Source organism: Muscardinus avellanarius (genome assembly GCF_963383645.1).
Source record: "Muscardinus avellanarius genome assembly, chromosome: 4".
Taxonomy (NCBI): domain Eukaryota; kingdom Metazoa; phylum Chordata; class Mammalia; order Rodentia; family Gliridae; genus Muscardinus; species Muscardinus avellanarius.
In genome coordinates, this window is record NC_137789.1 from 119,909,333 (window position 1) to 119,929,699 (window position 20,367).

At 43.3% G+C, this 20,367-nt stretch overlaps 1 protein-coding gene across 2 annotated transcripts; it reads left to right on the forward strand.

Annotated features, from left to right (window-relative positions):
- Positions 1-615: 615 nt before the first annotated feature.
- Positions 616-12,534, forward strand: ANAPC16 (anaphase promoting complex subunit 16; the record flags this gene model as incomplete). 2 transcript variants are annotated; one of them, XM_080693997.1, is made up of 3 exons in its annotated part: positions 616-763; positions 8,084-8,158; positions 12,419-12,534. In XM_080693997.1, the coding sequence occupies 3 exons, from the start codon at positions 622-624 to the stop codon at positions 12,532-12,534; spliced, it is 333 nt and encodes a 110-aa protein (XP_080550123.1). The 2 variants fall into 2 exon arrangements, with proteins under 2 accessions (XP_080550123.1, XP_080550122.1); XM_080693996.1 differs by lacking the exon at positions 8,084-8,158 and having other exon boundaries at positions 622-763.
- Positions 12,535-20,367: the final 7,833 nt, after the last annotated feature.

The following is a 20,367-nucleotide window of genomic DNA, read 5'->3' on the forward strand; positions in this document are numbered from 1 at the left end:
CAGAGTTGTTTTGTTCCAGTTTTGGGATGCCACCAAGTGACACTTTTGGGTATTACATTTGGATTAAAAGGTTAAAAAAAATTACAATGAAAGTGCCAATGTGTATTTCCTAACCAATTTCCCTTCCTTGGGAACAGAACACAGTGTTATTCTGGAATCGTATTTGGAAAATTTTATGAGTGAATTTCTTGGTGTGGCTTAGTTAGGATGCGTCCAAGACAAACTGTCCTATGGAGCATGATTGTTTCATCCTCATAATTTATTTCCTTGGTCACATTTCTGGCTTGGCACTGCCATATCACCCCTTCATAACTCATAAATCACCCACAGTCAGTCCCAAACGACATAAACAGTTTGCTATTGGTAAGAAATACTATCCTAAGAAGACAAACTATTCTTAAACATATTTTCACTTCAAAATCTAAGTGACATTTTGGCCTGAGGCTTCAATAAAGATTGTGGGAGTAGAGAGGGTAGAAAAAAAAAGGAGAGCTACTCTTTACAAAGCTGTGTGTTGGCACTTAGAGCACCTAGAGTGAAATGTTGTCAGTTTTGTGTCCAGAAACTTGACAATTGCTGTTTTTCTTTCTCTGTAGTGATGAGAAAATTCTACTAGAGGAAATGGCTGCCTCTTCATCCTCTTCCTCAGCTGGTGGGGTCAGTGGAAGCTCTGTCACTGCGTCTGGTTTCAGTGTCTCAGACCTTGCCCCACCACGGAAAGCCCTTTTCACCTACCCCAAAGGAGCCGGAGAGATGTTAGAAGGTGATCGCATGCTGCTGTTTTGCTGAATAATTGAGTTCAAGCCTGCAGTGGCTATTAATTGTAAAGAAGCTGATAAGTGAGTCAGAGATGATTTTGCCCTGGCTTCAGCCCCACATTTTACCTCTTCTCTGCATCTCAGAGGAGTAGTAACACAAATCTTGCTCCAGAAACAAAATTTTGGAGCTGAAAAGGATTTTGGAAATCAGGGAGGTCATCTAGAGTTCTTCAGATCTAGAAAAGTTAAGTAACATGACCATGGTAAAGGCTAGTCAGCACTGGAGCCAGGAGTTCTCTGGATCTCCAGCTCCAGTTTGCTTTATTCTGACACTTGTCCACCTCCCCGTGGTTAAAAGGTCTGATGTATTTTTTTCTAGTGTAATTAATCTTCAGATAGATTAACCCCACTAGAGAGGTTATAAGATAGAATAACAAACACCCTACGTGAAGAGGACTCTCCTGCCCCACTGCGGGACAGTGCTACAGTGCTTTTTCTAGCACTAGAGACAACATATTTGCTTGTATCCATTCACCATCTTACTTAGCCCACATTTGCCGAATGACTTGCCAAGATGAGGGTCTAGGCAGAAAAGCATGAACCAGCATTGCTAACTGGAATTCATGAGATTCGGGTCACTTTAGGAACTGAACAACAGATTTTTCTTTTTTTTTTTTTTTTTTTTTTTTTTTGGTGGTACTGGGGTTCCTGGAAGCCCTTCTACCTCTGGGCTACACTCCCAGACCTATTTTATATTTTTATTTGGAAACAGGGTCTCTTAAAGCCAGCCCAGCTGGCTTCGAACCTGCATGATCCTCCTGTCTCTGCCTCCCAAGCACAGGGATTACAAGCATGCGCCACCATGCCTGGCTAAACAACAGATTTCTAAAGTTAATGATATCGCCCCCAGGGGAACACTGGACCAATCCAGGGGGTTAGTGCCGGTATAATTAGAGGCTGTTGAATAAAAAAGGGGCAGTGGAATTGCCCTAGGATTGCTGAGTAATTTTTTTGTTGTCCTGAAAAGGGAGCAGTAAGTCAGTAAGCTTGGGGATCTATGCACTGCACTACTTTTTTTTTTCTTCAGTACTAGGGATTGAATCCAGGGCCTCAGTCATGCCAAGCAAGTATTCTACCACTAAGCTATATGCTCAGCCTTAAAACTCACCTGAGGAGCCAGGTATGATGCACACCTGTAATCCTACTACTTAGTAGGCTAAGACAGGAGGGTCCCGGGTTTAAGGGAGCACGCCATAGGTTGGTGAGACCTTATTTCAAAATAAAAAGGACTGGGGATATAACTCAGAGGTAGAATTGCTGTGGGTTCAACCTCCAATATCACAAGAAAAAGGAAAAAATTTTTACCTGAGGAACTTGTTTAACGTGCATATTGCTGGGCCCATCTTAGGGACTCAGAACTAGTCTAGCACAAGAATCTTCATTTTTGACCAACATCCAGGCCTTTCCATGAATGTGATAGTGTCGCCATATTTCGAAAAACATTGGCAGAGAACCTACTAAGGATTCAAAATCAGCCAGGCATGGAGGTGCATGCTTGTAATCTCAGTACTTGGAAGGATGAGACAGGAGGATAGCAGGTTTGAAGCCAGCTTCGGCAACTTAGTGAGGCCCTCTCCAACTTAGACCATGTTTCTAAATAAAGAATAAAATAGGACTGGAGGTGTAGCTCGGAGGTAGAATCCTGAGTTCAATCACCAGTACCACACACAAGAAAAAGAATTCAAAATCCGCTTGCATCAAGCATATTTGTGCTTAATTATGTATTGATCTTTTGCTCTAGATCTTTCATATTTGCATAAATATATTTTTTTAAAACTAACTGGAATGTCTCTAAGAAAGGTACAAACCATAGTGAGATACTGGCTTTTTGGGGGTGCTATTTATTCATTTATATCAGGTGTGATTTTAAAAAATGCAGAGTTTTAGGTTAAACCAAGCCAAACACTATGATTGATCTTTCTTCTCTTTTTCTCCTTTTTGTGGAGCTAAGGATTGAAGCCAGGCCATGTGTATATTAGGCAAGCACTCTACCACTGAGTTAATCCCCAGCAAGCCAGGGCAAACAGAAGAATGATTTGTGGCAGGAAAACAAAGGAAGACTCTAGGACCGTAAGGCTCTCTGTAGTTCTTTCGGGTTGTGATCAGCAGTGAGGTCGGTGGCCAGTAGTGCACACAGGCAGTGACGCCTCTGAGGTGCATACTCCTTGCCTTTTCATTTTCCTCTTCTGTGTTAACAGAGTGCTCCAGTTAGGAGCCAGGTACAGTGGTGCAGGCCTGTGATCCCTGCCACTTGAGAGGCTGAGGCAAGAAGATCACAATTTAAGGCCAGCCTGGGCAACTTAGTAAGACTGTCTCAAAATGAAAATGGCTGGGGATGTAGCTTAGTGGTATAGTATTTGCCTGACACTCTATCCCCAGTATTAGAAAAAAAAAACTCAAGTATCACTGAGACTTGCGTGGCACAAAACAATTGGTGCCATATGTATTAATATCTGGCAGTAAAAGCATTATGATTTTAGTTATATGCAGCCAAAATGTGGTATTAAGGAAGTTTCCCACAAAAATATCAAAAGTTGAAGACACTTAAGTTACTTGATGAGTTTTGTACCAGCAGAAGAGAAATTGATGCTAAACAATAGCACTCTAAAATTACAGTCATTTAAATTCTACCTAAAAGAGGAAATTCTTCTATAGTCTCAAAGCTATTCACATTCTTTGTCAGGATGCACCAGATTGTATGGAAATGTGGATAAAGAAAGGCTTTTTTTTTTTTTTTTTTTTTTTGCAGTACTAGGGATTGAACCCAGGGACATTCTACCTCTGAGCTGCCACACCCCTAAACCCTATTTCACTCTCTTTTTTCTTTTCTTTCTTTTTCTTTTTTTTTTTTTCAGTGCTGAGGATGGAACCTAGGGCATTCTACCTTCAACCTACACCCCAGCCTATTTTTTATTCTTTATTTTGAAACAGGGTCTCCCTGAGTTGCAAAGAGCCTCACTAAGTAGCTGAGGCCACCTGCGAACTGCGATCCTACTGTCAGCCTCCCAAATGCTGGGATTACAAGTGTGCTACCACTCCCGGCTTCATTCTTTAGTGTGTGTGTGTGTGTGTGTGTGTGTGTGTGTGTGTGTGTGTGTATGTATTAATTTTGTGTATGTAGTACTAGGGATAGAACCCAGGGGCATTCTGCCTTCAAGCTACGCCCCCAGTCCTATTATTTATTCTTTATTTTTTGAAGCAGGGTTTCACTGAGTTGCAAAGGGCCTCATTAAGTAGAAGTTGAGGCTATCTTCGAACCATGGTCCTCCTGTCTCAGCCTCCCAAATGCTAGGATTAAGAGTGTGTGCCACCACACCCAGCTGCATTCTTTATTTTGAAACAGGGTCTCACTAAATTGCAGAAGGCCTCACCAAGTAACTGAGGCTGGCTGCAAACCTGTGATCCTCTTTTCTCAGCTTCCCAGTTACTGGGATTACAAGCCAGTGCCACCACACCTGGTTAAGAAGGGTTTTTGAGAATAGTCTAAATGTTGATGTTCTAACAAGTTGTAACTTTGTTTTTACTGCTTTATGGAGGAATGTGAGGTTCTCTTGTACAATGAATTTATATACAGTGGCACAGTTATGATTCTGCTTTTTAGCTTTAAAGTTTCACCAGTGACATTAAAGCTGCTTATATAATAAAGACAAGATATGAAAAATAACAGAGATGGCAACCCCTGAACTATCTTGGCTAAATCAAGAGTAGTAAATTGAAGAGTACAGTCAGCCCTTGGTGTGCACCAGGGATTGGTTCCAGGACCAAAACCACCACTACACCACCTCCCCACTCTCGCCCCATACCCTTTACCCACTTGGCTCTGAAACCAGCAGATGCTCAAGTTTCTTAAATAAAATGGCATAGTATTTTGTATATAACCTATGCACATCCTCCAATATAGTACTCCTAAATGTAAGTTAATAAGGATGATAGGTTTGAAAGCATTCTCTGCCATGTATAATGCACATGCCTGGAACCATTTTCTTTATAGTTTAGTAGAAGAGGAAGGGTTGCCTGTTGAGAGTAAAGAACAAAAGCAGTTAGAAATGAAGGTTGGATGCGAGTGTGTGTGTTTATTGGAGATTGAACCCAGGGGCTTCTACCTGTGAGCTACACCTCCGGTGCCTTTTATTTTGAAAACAGGGTTCTGCTGAGTTACCACACAAAGGCCTCAAGCCTCCAGTCCTCCTGTCTCAGCCTCTCAAGTACTGGGATTATAGGCATGCACCACCGTGCAGAGCGTGGATGCTATTTATAATCTTAACAGGTTCAACTTGATGTTACATCCTCTTGAGTCTAGGATAGTAAACCCAAATAATCTGTAGCTACATTGTCAATTAACTTTGGTGCACTTTCTGATAACAGATACCCACATAAGCAATATATAGCAGTTTTTAGCATTCTTCTGCCCTTGGCTAAGATTGTCCTCACCCAGCTACCAGTGAGCCAATTAGAGACTGCCTTCCAGCCCAGAAGTGGCTGTATTTTAGTGACATTGTAGGCCACTGAAGTGGCATTGTCTAATTTCCTGCTGTAAGATAATATTCTTTTAAATGAATTTGTTACCATTGTATTTTTTGGAGTTAGCAGTGGTATTTGGCAATTTACTGAATTTTTCACTATTTATAACCTTTGCTTGTCCCTTAAGAAGAAAGCTGATATATTGCTAGTTGGTGTGTTACAAAAGGTTTGATTACAATTTCTAAATGGAAGACAGATTGCCTCAGGCTGACTCCTCTCTGGAGAAATTCCAGGCTTTAGATTGGTACAGACAGTACCTCTAATAGGATGTGGCGAAGAAGCAATGGACTTTGTGGTTAATACAAATCAGGGGAAAAAAAGTGTCCCATAGGCATATAGAGTGGCAGAGTGATATGCATGTACTTTTTTGAAAGATGAGCTTATATCTTTTCTCTTTGAAGTTCATTACCAAGAGAAATATGCAGATGTCATAACTTGAGCGTTTACTCTGAAGCACCTATGTTTAAGTGGAAGCAGCACTTCCAAGCACTTCCATACATTTGTGGGCTTGATACTTGCACGTGGTAATTCCCCTGCCTTGTGTGAGTTCCTAAAATTCAGAATCAAACCACCTGGGAGGCAAATGCTACTTCTCTGTGCTTGCTCTTTCTAAAATAAGACTCAAGTTATAATCGAACTCTTAAAGCAATGATAGGAACAGAATAATGAATGCCAGCATATCATTCACACAAAAAAGCTATAATAAACTGCATTATCGGCTGGGTGCAGTGGCATATGTGTTTAATTCCAGCTATCCAGGAGGCTGAGACAGGAGGATCACAAGTTTGAGGCCAGTGTGGGAAATGTAGTGAAACCCTGTCTCAAAAACTAAAAAATAAAAGAACTAGGGTATAGCTCTGTGGTAGAGCACCCCTAGGTCCAATCCCCAGTACTACAAACAAGCAAATAGCAAAAAAAAAAAAAAAAAAAAAAAAAAAATTATTTTAAAAGTAAATAAATTGCATCATTGGTGTCAAGTGTTCAGAGCAGTCCCTCTTCCCGTAGTAGAATATATATACAGTTATGTACTGCCAATGGTGCTTATCTTAAACTCAGTGACCTTTAACCTGGATGGTCTGGGACTTGAGCATAGCCCGGTGCTATAGCACCTGTTCACATGTGTGGATTCCCCGGTGCATATTCACAAATCTAAACACCTCCTGGACAGTCAGTATAATATTTAGTTAATTCAAATCAAGAAATTTATATAATCTGCCCACAAATGACTTATATTTCAGCCAGAGAAATGAGAATGAATAGAGGGGAAAGGATTGTTTTCTACATAATATACAAAACGTAGGGGGAAAGGCTTGAATTTTTACTCATTTATTTATTTATTTTTGTGGTACTGGGAATGGAACCCAAAGGCTTTCTACCTCCGGGCTATACTCCCAGACCTATTTATTTTATTGGAAAAAGGGTCTCATTAAGTTGCTGCGAGCCTCACTAAGTAGCTGAGGCTGGCTTCAAACCTATACCATCCTCCTGTCTCAGCCTCCCAAGCGCGGGGATTACAAGCCCGGCAAAAGGCTTGAATTTACAGAATGTAATTCTTTACATTCTGTATACTTTTATTTATTTCCCTTTTTTCTTTTCTATGCATTTCTTTCCTTTTTTTCTTCTTTTTTTAATATATCAATTTGAAGGCAATGTTGAAAGGCAGCCCTCTTGGTTGTGTATTCAAGCCATTGGATACAGTGGTTTTTCTTACTGATTGCCCTGACCTCTGAAAAGGTTTGCCTTGTGTGAACTCAGCATGAGGCCAGAATGTGTTAGTGCTCTCTCCCTGCCATTTACTACCTGGCCCCCACACCAAGCCGTGATTGATGGGTGAATGTGTGACATCTCGTAGTACTGGTATGAATTACAGCCTTGAAAACCAACAACAGTGTCCCCTCTCTCCATTTGTGTTAGAGTTTTTTGCAATAAGTTATATGCCCCAAATGGTTTCTGTTGCCCTTAAAAAAAATCAAATTTTCCTACATGAGTTATATTTCTTTGGGGGTATGTTTTGCTGTATCAGCCTTTGCCTGACAAGGAATAACATGAACTTATGTTTCACAATCATCTTCTGAGTACAGTGACGACCGAGTTAGACACCTCCTTGTTGGCAGTTCTTGGCACCAGCGTGGTGTTAGATTCTGAACTTGCACCATACTCTTAACGTCATCTAAATTGCAGTGTTTTGGTTCAGTTGGAAAATCAAGGTTACAATTTGTGTTTACAGAATGAAAATTCCCAGCAGTGTTTTGTGATGGTCATAATGATGTAATTTGGTATATAAAAAAATCAATTATTGTTCCTTCATATTTGTTTTTTAAAATGAAAATGATTTGGAATTTTGGCATACCTTTGTATTTTGATAGCCTGGGTGCCACAGAGCCAAATGTGTCGACTGCTAGTGTTTGCCTGATGTACAGAAGAAAACATTAAGAAACCGTCAAATTGGGAGGGAGAAAATGTTGACCAGGACCTCAGACTGAGGTTTCTTGTTTTTGTTTTCTTAAACACTATTTTTAAACTCTTAAACAAGTAGAGGGAGTATTTTAATATTCTAGGTATAGAAGAAGAAGCTTTTGTAACAGAGCAGTGTTCATTCTAAATGAAACAGAAATCCTTTTTGTTAACACTGAAAACTAGACCTCAAACGTAAAAGCAGAGAAGAAAAGGACAGATTTACTTGGTTTATCAGAAGCCATAAAACCCTTAGAGCACACTAAAATCTTTTCCTCTTTGGTTTGTAGATGGCTCTGAGAGATTCCTCTGTGAATCCGTTTTCAGTTATCAAGTGGCATCCACGCTTAAACAGGTGAAACATGGTAAGCACATGAGTGTGGTGTACTTGATCATGAAAATAAAGTTATGGGAAGTGAGGGAGATGGATTCTGAAAGGTCAGTGTGCGCTGGGCATGATGACACACACCTGACACCCCAATACTTGGGAGACTGAGATAGGAAGATCACAGGTTCCTAGCCATCCTCAGCAACTTTGTGAGGCCGTCCACAACTTAGACCCTGTTTCAAAATAAAAAATAAAATTGGGTTGGGGGTGTAGTTGGGGTAGAATGCCCTTAGGTCACATCCCTGGTACCACAAAAAATAAAATAAAGATCCTTCCAAAATCTTAATCCAAACAGAAAGTCCACACTGGGGCTTAAAGTTGAAGTCAGAGGGATGCTTTCTCAGGGGAGTTGATGCTTCCTGCTCCTGTGTGTTGCCTTTTCCTCTCCTCTCAGAAACCTGCCCTCATTCTTGTCCTCCTCCAGTAACCAGGGTCACCTTTGAGTGTTTGTGTAATTAATGCCTTGAGTCTCTCTGGACGCATACTCTGGTGGTGTGATTTCTGTCCCATCATGCCTCCCGAGCTTCATCATACATCAGGGAACTGTGTTCTCCCACCACCCCATTCTTTGTGGAAAGCATTATGTAGGAGAGAAAGCTGTGGTTGCCCCTCACCCTGGAATCGAGTAGCTGTGGCACATGGCATGGAGTGCTTTTTTTTACCCCCTTAAGAATAGAGCAGGGCTGGGTGTGGTGGCTCACACCTATAATCCCAGTACTTGGTAGGCTGAGACAGAACAATTGCAGGTTTGTGACCAGCCTCAGCAACTTAGGCCTTCCACAACTTAGTGAGACCCTGTTTCAAACAAAAAATTAGGGCTAGGGGTATAACTCAGATGGAATGCCCCTGGTTTAAATCCCCAGTACCACAAAAATAAATAGATAAAATATACAACGTAGGAAGGGTTCTAGGTAGATCTGAGGTATAATTGCCCCTAAGTTCAATCGCCAGAAACAAAAAAGAATAAGGCAAAGGTAGGACGGAGTGCTTGCCTATCATGTGTAAGGTCTTGGGTTCTACCCAGTGCTGCCAAAAGAAGAAGAACCCCAAAAGGCACTTACCATCTTTTTTATTTATTTTATCTGTTTATTTATTTTTGGTGCTAGGGATTGAACCCAGGGACATGCTACCTCTACACTACACCCCCAACTCTTTTTTTATTTTGAAAGCAGGTCTCACTAAGTTGTGGAGGGTGGCCTCAAAGACTGAACCCAGGGTCTCACACAAGCTAGGCAAGGGCTCTACCACTGAGCTACATCACCAGCCCTTGGAGTTTTCCTTTGGCTTTGTTTTGGGGTTTTTTTGCAGTGCTGGGAGTGAAAGCCAGGGCTTCTTCGCATGTTAGGCAAGCAAACCTATACCACTGAGCTACACCCATATCCCTATGCTAATTGTGTTTAAAAATGATTTTTAATATTATGAGAAACTTTTCAAATGCAAAGAAAAAAGAATATAGAAGTTACCCTTCATAAGAAACTTGGTCAGCTGAGTGTGGTGGCGCACGCTTGTAATCCCAGCATTTGGGAAGCTGAGACAGGAGGATCGCGGTTCGCAGACAGCCTCAGCTACTTAGTGAGGCCCTTTACAACTCAGTGAGACCCTGTTTCAAAATAAAGAATAAAAAATAGGGCTGGGGATGTAGCTCAGAGGTAAAATGCCCCCTGGGTCCCATCCCCAATACTGCAAAAAAAAAAAAAAAAAAAGGAAAAGAAACTTGGTCAGCCAGGCAGTGTGGTGCATGCCTGTAATCCCAATACACAGGAGGCTAAGATAGAAGGGTCACAAGTTTGAGGCCAGCCTCAGCAACTTAGCAAGGCCCTCAGCAATTTAGTGAGACCTTTCTTTAAAAAGTAAATTAAAAACGGGTTGGGGTATAGCTCAGAGAGATAATGCTCTGCATGCAGTCCCTAGTGTTACCAACAAAAAAAGAAGTAAAGGAAGAAACAAACTTGGTCGCCAAGGCTGTGTAATGTGGTTGAAAAGGGGAGATAGAGGACCTTATAACCCTTGATAGAATAACCTATAAGAGAAAGAATACCTAGTTGTCGTGCGCAGTGACGACTCTTACACGATCTTCCTCAAGCAGTTTTATTACCCCAGGTTCTTATACAGTTCCCGTAGATCTTCTCCATCTTTCCCCCATCACTCCACCAACCCTCTTAGCTCTCGCCCGCTAGGGCATGCGCGCTTTTTAACCTTCTCCTGGGCGGGCAGGTGGTAGCACGAGGCGCTGCGTCACTAATCATCCGTAAGGCGCCTGATAGGGCTCACTGCGCAGGCTCAGGGCACCGCCAGCCTCGTGAGCCTCGTGACTTGGCTGCAAGCCCAGGCGCCATCTTAAGTCCACGCTGGCAACAAGCCTGGGTGCCACCTCGGTCCTGCCGAGTGGGCCCCGACATATCTCCCTTTTTGTTTTATTAAAATAAGGCTCAGGATCGTGCCTGTCTTAAGTTGCCGACCCTCAAGGACCATTCTTACCCGTCATTGGGAGAACAATAGCATGATTGTTTCCCTGTCTTAGGTTGAAAGGTCCCGGGGACGATCTTACCCGTCACTGACTACCGATCCAGCATACTGAGCCATACATGGGGAGATGAGCCAGCTTCTAGGGCTGCCAGAGCTTGCACCAATATGCGCTGTTGTTGCAGTGTGCGTTGTCGAGTTCGCCTGATATATCCAAACATGAAACATCATGCTACCACCAGCAAGAATGCCCAGAACGCCATGCCACCCCAGTCTTTTAAAAAAACCCAATGTTCCGTGTATTAAGTCCATTCATTGTTGTACTGTGGCGACTTCCACGCGGGTAGAATTAATTGCAGCGATGGATGCTCGTAGCTCAATCATGGTGTGTTCAAATTCACGGCTCCAAGTTCCTAGAAGCGTCTTGCTTAATTGACGAAACAAATTGCCTGCATGGGAGAAATTCTGATACTGCACATACGTTATACATATATTCCAGATAATTGAGCTTGCTGAGCCATGGCAACAGTCACATGTGAGGATAGAGCATTCATAGTGGCTGCAATAACTGCCACGGCCACAGAGGCCACAATTACAGCAATAAGAGCAGAAATTCCAAAGTCTCCAAGGGTGCATAGAAGCATAGCAGAAAGTCAGAAAACAGGTATCAATAAAACAACCTAAACTATCATTAACCAAGGTAAAGGAAGAGGGAAAGTAGAAATAATTCCCCAAAGATCTTAAAGAAAACAACTCATCTCTACGGTACCGAGCAGCAGTTTCTTCCTTAGGAAACTTAACACAGAGCATATCTTCTAACATATATGCAAAAAACAAAAAACTTATTTTTTGACCCATTGTATATTTTTATAACTCTTACGTTAGGAACTAATCTTCTGACCTATCCTTTATTACTATTTACACATTAGGCGCCTTCATTTTCTATCTTAGTTTCTTTCTTCATTTTCTAAGTTTTTTTTTTTTTTTTTTTTCAAAGCGAAGTTCCCCGTACGGGCCACCACTTGTCGTGCGCAGTGACGACTCTTACACGATCTTCCTCAAGCAGTTTTATTACCCCAGGTTCTTATACAGTTCCCGTAGATCTTCTCCATCTTTCCCCCATCACTCCACCAACCCTCTTAGCTCTCGCCCGCTAGGGCATGCGCGCTTTTTAACCTTCTCCTGGGCGGGCAGGTGGTAGCACGAGGCGCTGCGTCACTAATCATCCGTAAGGCGCCTGATAGGGCTCACTGCGCAGGCTCAGGGCACCGCCAGCCTCGTGAGCCTCGTGACTTGGCTGCAAGCCCAGGCGCCATCTTAAGTCCACGCTGGCAACAAGCCTGGGTGCCACCTCGGTCCTGCCGAGTGGGCCCCGACACCTAGTATGCCCACCACCCTACCGAAAAAGGATCACAGGTTTGCAGCCAGTCTTAGCTTCTTGTGAGGCCCTCTGCAACTTAATGAGATTCTGTTTCAAAATAAAGAATAAAAAAATCAGGCTGGGGTATAGCTCAGAGGTAGAATGCCCCAGGATTTAATCTCCAATAAACACACACACAGAGCAATGACAATGAATGGAGAATGACTGGGAATGTTATTTTCTTTTTATTAAGATTGAAGTCTTCTGACCAACATAGAATAAGACCCTATGACTAGTATTGAGGGGGAAAAATATTTAGAAATTGTTTCTAAACCAGTCATGTTGGTGATTGGTGACGGTCTCATGGGTCTCGAGATGTACTGTTATGTTATATTCTGTCTTGACTCTTTACAGATCAGCAAGTTGCTCGGATGGAAAAACTAGCTGGTTTGGTAGAAGAGCTGGAGGCTGATGAGTGGCGATTTAAACCCATCGAGCAGCTGCTAGGGTTCACACCCTCTTCAGGTTGATGTTGCCGGATGCTCCCCCTGGGGCACAGCCAGAGCAGAGCCAACCAAGGACTTCTTTACAGCTCAGACGGCCACTCAGATTCACAGTTGCCACTGAACTGCTAATTCACATCCAGACTTGGTTTCTGTGTATCTCTCCACAGGCCACAAATACTTACGTGTGTCATCGTGCAGAGGACATTTTTATTTGTTAAAAAAAAAAAAAGTACTGGGAATCAGATTAAGACAGTTGGTTTCAGACAACCAGGAGGTTTGAGTTTAAGAGATAATTATAAACTTTTCATGAGCCAAGTAGGATACATGCCAGAATTAGCCAAGTGAATGCCATGAATCCTGTCAGTCATACAGTGCCTGGAAATTTTCACCAGTTAAGTCCCAGGAGAGAATCTGTAGTTGCACATTTCTGACCTAAACATTCCTTAGATGAATGTGATTTAAACTCAGGACCTGTCCAAATGAGGAATTTTTAAATATTTTCCCCCTACTTTTAGACACCTAATTCTGTAGATTCTTTTTTTTTTTACCTCTTCTAGACATGTCCAATGCTAGCAAAAATAAAAAATAAATTTTCTTGTTTTTTTTTAATGCTGCAGCACCTGTAAAAAATAAAAATTAAAAAAAAAAACTGTGAGCAAAACCATTTTAGACACAGAAATCCTCCATTGAGGTGGACTCAGTCCTGTAGCAAATCCAAAAAAGAGCTCCAAATTGGTGTCCTCATTCTTTCAAAGTCTGAGGGATTTGGAATAGGGATAAGTCAAATTATTGTGGGGTGGGGGGGAGTGGTACTGGAGATTGACCCCAAAGGGCAGTGTTCCAAAGCAGTCTTCTTCTGTTTTGTGTTCTCCCTCAAGGGAACCCAGCATCTGTGCACACTGCACTATTAGGAGAACCATTTATTATTATATTATATGCAAATTTTGCCTTGGCCTTTGCCGTTCTTCTCAGTAATAACTTATGCCTGACCTGCTTAGAGTTGCTTAATTATAAATAAATATAATCCCAGTAGCAATTGGCCTTAATCTCAGGAGTTCGAAATGTTTAGCACATATTACCTGACGGGAGGTGGTGACCTCATTCAGTTGGTAAAGTCTGAGCTCAGTGAAGATGGAGACTGGCTCAGGCAGAATAAATCTTGGAACCTATTTTTGTCTCTAAAGCAAATCAGAGCCCACAAACCACTCCCCCTTTCCACATAAATACTGTTTAACCAAACCACGTCCATGGATGAAGGCAGTTGCTTCCTCATAGTCCTCCTTAGAGTCAGTATCTTGGTTACCAAGGGAAATACAAAAATACCTGGACTGCAGTAGACCTTCAGGGTAGAACTTCAGTGACAGTTTAGAAGCAATCACTGTTTCATTTGTATAACTGCACCACAGACCAATCTTTACTCTTTTCATTTGAGCTTACTGTAGAATGTCTCTAAGTCAGCCATGTCTTTGTATGACCTTAAAAATTAAGAGACTTTGAGGCTGATGGGAATGCTTCCAGGGTTCACACTGATCACTCAGCCACTTCTTGAGTCCTGCCAAGAACAGGACCCCACTGTGTTTTGAAGGTGGCACCTCCCTCTCTGCACCTGCTGCTGGTCATTATGTCTCATCAACAACTCCTCTTACAGGCCTTGGGCTGGAAGATGGACCCTGTGGCTCACCTGTCATCTCCTATGCACTTTGCCCATCGGTGGAAGGCATTAATTATAATCCTTTCAAAATGACTGCAAGATATCTAATACCCCTAGTATAGAGGAGGAAGTTGAAGCTCAGAGCAAGGCTGCACAGCTAAGCGGCTACATCCAGATTCAGACCCAAGTCTGCTAGGTTCCAAAGCCAAGATGCTTTTAGAAGCACCATGGTGGTTCGTGCCTGTGATCTCAGTACGTGGGAGGCTGAGACAGGAGGATTGCATGTTCAAGGCCAGTCTCAACAACTACCTAGTGAGACCCTGTTTCCAAATATAAAATTGGTTAGGGGTTGTAGCTCAGAGGAAGAATGCCCCTGGGTTCAATCCCCAGTACCATTAAAAAAAAAAAAAAAAAAAAAAAAGCAAGCCGAGTGCGGTGGTGCATGCTTGTGATCCCAGCATTTTGGAGGCTGAGACAGGAGGATCTGGGTTTGTGGCCAGCCTTAGCCACTTAGGCCCTTTGCAACTTAGTGAGACCCTGTTTCAAAATAAAGAAAAAAATAGGGCTGGGGGTGTAGCTCAAAGGTAGAATGCCCCTGGGTTCTATCTCCAGTACTGCAAAAAAAAAAAAAAAAAGCATTATGCTGTATCCCACTAAACCCAATCAGAGCTATATAAAAAGAAAAGTCCAAGCTGGAAATAGTGGCACACACCTGTAATTCCAATACTTGAGATGAGACACAGGAAGATTATAGGTTCAAGACCAGCCTCAGCAACTTAGACTTTCGACAACCTAGTTAGACCCTGTTTCAAAGCAAACAAAAAAGGACAGGGAGTATAGCTCAGAGGTAAAATGCCTCTGGGTTCAATCCCTGGTACCACACACACACACACACACACACACACAAAACAACTCTAAAACCTCTTTTTGGTAAAATGTATACGCTACTTAGAGAAAATAAGGCCTATCACTATCTTCCCTTCCTCCAGGGCTTGCTGAGAAGGGTTCTCGAGCAAGATGGAACAGTAGCTTTTTCAGCAGTAGACAGGAATTGCCTATATATTACTTTCTACATGTTCTCTTAAGGTTCACTATAGGGTAAATCTATTACATGCTTAGGAAGAGCTGTTCTGGGGAAGTTTGCATGAAAAAAAAGGAGAGTGAGGGTCAGATGGCAGCCAGTGCCCAGGTCTCACAGCCAGCCAGCGCTCCGGGATGATGTGCCGCACTTGGCAGTCTTCTAAGCATTTCCACTGATGTCTCTTGATTCTAACATCAGCCCTGTAGATAAATGAGGCACGTATCTTGCAGCTGAAGAAACAGGCACAGAGAGGAAGAGAGAGAGAGAGAGAGAGAGAGAGAGAGAGAGAGAGAGAGAGAGAGAGTGTGTGTGTGTGTGTGTGTGTGTGTGTGTGTGTTTTACTGGAGATTGAGTCAGGCACAGAGAGGAAGAGTGTGTGTGTGTGTGTTTTACTGGAGATTGAGTCCAGAGGCATTCTGCCTCTGAGCTACATCCCCAGCCCTATTTTATTATTTTTATTATTTATAATTATGAGACCCTGAAACAGGGTCTCATTAAATTGTTGAGGCTGGCCATGAACCTGTGATCCTCCTATATCAACCTCCCAAAGTACTGGATTTAGAGTGTGTGCCACCACACCCGGCATAGCAATACAGTATTAATAAGCAAGGGAACTGGGTCTTTGGAATCTGACTGTACACCCTCTGTTTTATCCATATACTACAGAAGTTGAAGGCAAGGCAGAGTTTTCTGTTAGAAGCAACTGTTCAGCCAGGCATGGTGGTACACACTTGTAATTTCAGCATTTGGGAGGCTGAGACAGTAGGACCATGGTTTGCAGAGCGCTCTGCAACTGTTTCAAAATAAAGAATAAAAAATAGGGCTGGGGTGTAACTTGGAGGTAGACTGCCCCTAGGTTCCATCCCCAGTACTACCAAAAAAAAAAAAAAAAAAAAAAATGGATCCGGGCATGGTGGGGCAGGCTTGTGATCCCAGCATTCGGGAGGCTGAGACCAGAGGAATGCAGTTCGCAGACAGCCTCACCTACTTAGTGAGGCCCTCCGCAACTCAGACCCTGTTTCAAAATAATAAAAAATTGGACAGGGGGTGTAGCTCCGAGGTCAAATGCCTCTGGGTTCCATCCTCAGACCCGAAAAAAAAATGGAAATGTTCATGTCAATCTGACATAATTTCCTATAATTTGTCTCTTGGTAATGAGACATAAATAGTAAACTTAATAGCTGGTTTTACTTCTATGTAGTCAAAAACTTCCATTTTTGACTTCACATTTAGCTATCCATTATCATCATTAAAGTCCAGAGTTTTAGCTGGGCATGGTGGCATACACCTGTAATCCCATACTTGGGAAGCTGAAACAGATCGCAGTTTTGAGGACAACCTAAGCAATTTAGTGTGGCCCTGTTTCAAAAGAAAAAATTAAAAAGGCTATGGGTGTAGCTCAGAAGTAGAATACCTCTTAGTTAATCCCCAGTACCAACAAATAAGTAAATAATTCCAGAATTTTGTAGGGGGTTGGTTCATGATTTATTATTGGGTCTCACCATGTAGACCAGTATAGCCTCAAACTCCTGGGCTCACGTGATCCAAGCAGCTGGGACTACAGGAGCATGCCACTATGCCTGGCTAACAGTGTTGGGTTTTCTCTGATAAACATGAAAGTGGCATTGATTAGTGACATCCCATACCTTACATTAACCTGGATGACACCAGTTTGGACCATTAATCGGGTTCCTGACCCAAGGACCTCTCTTTACCCATTTATTTGCAGCCTGTGGCTTCCCTCCCCCCACATGATTGGGCCCCTTTGAGACTCCTGTTCCCAGTCAGAGCACCAGATAATGAAGTGGCAGAAACTGCTGGGTGTGATGATGCATGCCTGTAATTTCAGTACTTGAGAGATTAGATCAGGAAGATCACAAGTTCAAGGCCAGCCTCCACAACTTAGTGAGACCTTGTTTCAAAATATAAAAGGGGGCGGGCAGGGCGTTGTGGCGCCCACTCGTAATCCCAATACTTGCGAAGCTGAGGCAGAAGGATCGCAGTTTGAAGCCAGCCTCAGCTACTTAATGAGTCCCTCCACAACTTTGTGAGACCCTGTTTCCAAATAAAGCATAAAAAATAGGTCTAGGGGTATAGCTCAGAGGCAGAATGCCCTTGGGTTCCATCCCCAGTACCAATACATACATACATACATACATACATACATACATACATATATACATACATACATACGGATCTCCAGTACCAAAAAATAAAAACTGTTGGCATCTTAAGGCTGAAAACCTTTTCCTCTATAAAGGAAGGGAATAGGACCAAGAGGCACATACCTACCATCTAGGAAGAAGAGAAGAAACCTGCTCTTCCAGGCAAACCTAGGAGCAGAGAAGGCTACTCTGCTGCCACCTGTCCTTTGCCTGAAACATTTTGCTAGGCCTCCTTGAAATTACCCACAGTTCCAACCAAGACAAATCTTTTCATTCCAAAAAGATAAAAGTCTGAAATGACAGATCCTTGGGAGAGTTCAGTCTTGGGTTGCAGGCAGAGTGTAATGACGCCAGATCTTTTCCTGTTTTCCCAGGGCGGAGTTTGGAAGGAAGGTGGCTCCAAGAGAGAGGAGCGGGGCCTGGAGCGGGAGATGCTTTGCCCTGAGCCTCCTGTGCATAAACTTCTTTGCGTCTGCTCTAAGGGATGTGGGTCGTCTCAGTGTTAGAACTGGGAGAGGCCATCTAGTCCCCCCTTACTTACAACCAGGAAGTTGCAGTCTAGTCTGATTCATTCACTGCTGGATCCTCAGTACCTAGGATATAATAATAGGTATATAACAGCCTATTTTTTTTTTCTTCTGTACTTGTATTGAGCCCAAGTCCTCATGCATTCTGGGCAAGTGCTCTACCACTAAACTACATATCAATCCCTATAATAGGGCTTCGTTAAAGAAGTGATGTATGATTTGCATTTACCTGTTTTAGCAACTCTACTATTTCTAGTGCAAAATTCATAGTGGAGTCATACCTGAGGCCATTCAGATAATTGGTGGGCAGAGGCAAGACTGGAACGCGGCCTTAGCACACCGCTCCTGTAATGCTGGTGCACTGACGGTGGGGGCTGTGGAGCAGGTGGAAACTGTTCCAGCCCAGCGCTGCCTGGCATGACCGACCACGTGCTGAGCCAAGGCAAGTGCAGTTGGTGGCTCCCTGACCTCACGGGCCCCTGCACCTAGGCCAGGTGGTAGCGCCAGGTGTTGGTATCCACAGTGTCGGTGTCCACCTCTCAGACGCTCAAGTTTCCCAGGGAGGAGTCGTCTTCCCAAATAAGCCTCTTTCCTTGGTACACGTTGTCTGGAGCAGGTAATGAGACAATGTACAATTTGTTACCTACAGAAAGGGTAGTCTGTCGGGTGTGGTGGCGGGTGTGGTGGCGCACGCTTGTAATCCCCGTGTTTAGGAGGCAGAGACAGGAGGAGGATCACACAGGTTCGAAGCCAGCTGCACTGGCTTAAGAGACCCTGTTTCCAAATAGAATATAAAATAGGCCTGGGAGTGTAGCCCGGAGTAGAAGGGTTCCATTCCCAGTACCACCAAAAAAAAAAAAAAAAAAAAAAAAAAGGAGGTGGTCTTGTCCAGATGGCTGTTATTCTTTCTGCAGATGCTTATTGAGCACTTACTCTATGTCTGGCATCTGCTAGATGCTGAGGATATGTTAACAAGACACAGTCAACAACCTCAAGGATTATACAAAAAAGAACAGGGCATGGCAGCTCACTCCTGTAATCCCAGTACTGGGGAGGCTGAAACAGGAGGATTGCAGGTTCAAAATTAGCCTCAGCAATTTAGGGAGACCCTGTTTCAAAATTTTAAAAAAAAGAGCTAGAGGTATAGCTCAGAGGTAGAACACTCCTGAGTTCAACCTCCAGTACCCCCCAAAAAAAAGTCTTTTTTTTTTTTTTTTGCAGTGCTGGGGGTGGAACCCAGGGACATTCTACCTCTGAGCTACACACTCAGCCCTATTTTTTTCTTCTTTATTTTGAAACAAGGTCTCACTGAGTTGCAAAGAGCCTCACTAAGTAAGTGAGGCTGTCTGAGAACTGTGATCATTGTGTCCCAGCCTCCCAAATGCTGGGATTACAAGCATGGGGCATCACACCTGGACCCAGCCCTTATTAAAATTGAGACAGGCTCTCTCTAAGTTGTTCAGACTGCCTTAAACTGATCATCATCCTGCCTCAGCCTCCTGAGTAGCTGGCATTACAAGCATTGCCACTTCACCTGACTCAAGACTTTCTAAGCTGGGCGTGGTGGCGCACACTTGTAATCCCAGCATTTGGGAGACAAAGACAGGAGGATCTGCGTTTGTGGCCAGCCTCAGCTACTTACTGAGGCCTTCCACAACTCATTGAGATTCTTTCAAAATAAATAATAAATAATAGGGCTGGGGATGTCACTCAGAGGTAGAATACCCCTGGGGTTTTGTCCCCAGTACCGCAGAAAAAAAAGAAAAAAAAAAGATTTGGGACTCACCAACCTAAAGGTGTTTATCAAACCAAATATAGGGTGTGGATGAACTTTGCCAGAGGAAATCCCACAGCATGGGGAAAGGATTACACCCAGGAGGGATCCCCCAGGAAAACTTACTGTAAGGGAAGGCAGAGGAGGAGGATTCCAGGAAAGCAGCTGGCAGGAAGTCACCAGAGAGGCAGCTGGGAAACCAGGAGTGTGGCATCACAGAAATCAAAGGGAAAGGAGATCTGAGAAGGCTGCGAGTAGCAGAATGTGGTGCAGCCGGGCAATTCAATGAGACAAGGGATGGAGATGGCCTCTGGGTCTTACCAAAGAGACTGTTTTAAGCGCGACCATCTAGGGATTAGAGGCCAGTGGGCTGTGGGCGGGGGGCAAGTGGAAGGGGAAAGATGGGCCAGGTACAGAACACCTCCAAGACCTCCAACCAAAAAGGAAGGCAGAAATGAGGGTCAGAGGGTGCCAACAGTGAAGAGGTTTGTTTTTTCCTTTGTTATGGGAGAGGTCAAAGAGAAAGGGCAGGGTAGGTTCCCTGAGCAAGTGGGAGGAGATGGGATACAGAACCTGGTTGGAGTGAGGGAGGAGAAAGAATAAGGAGGAAGTGGGTCGATGTGCTGGGAGGTGGCAGGAAGCGGGAGTTCCCATCTGAT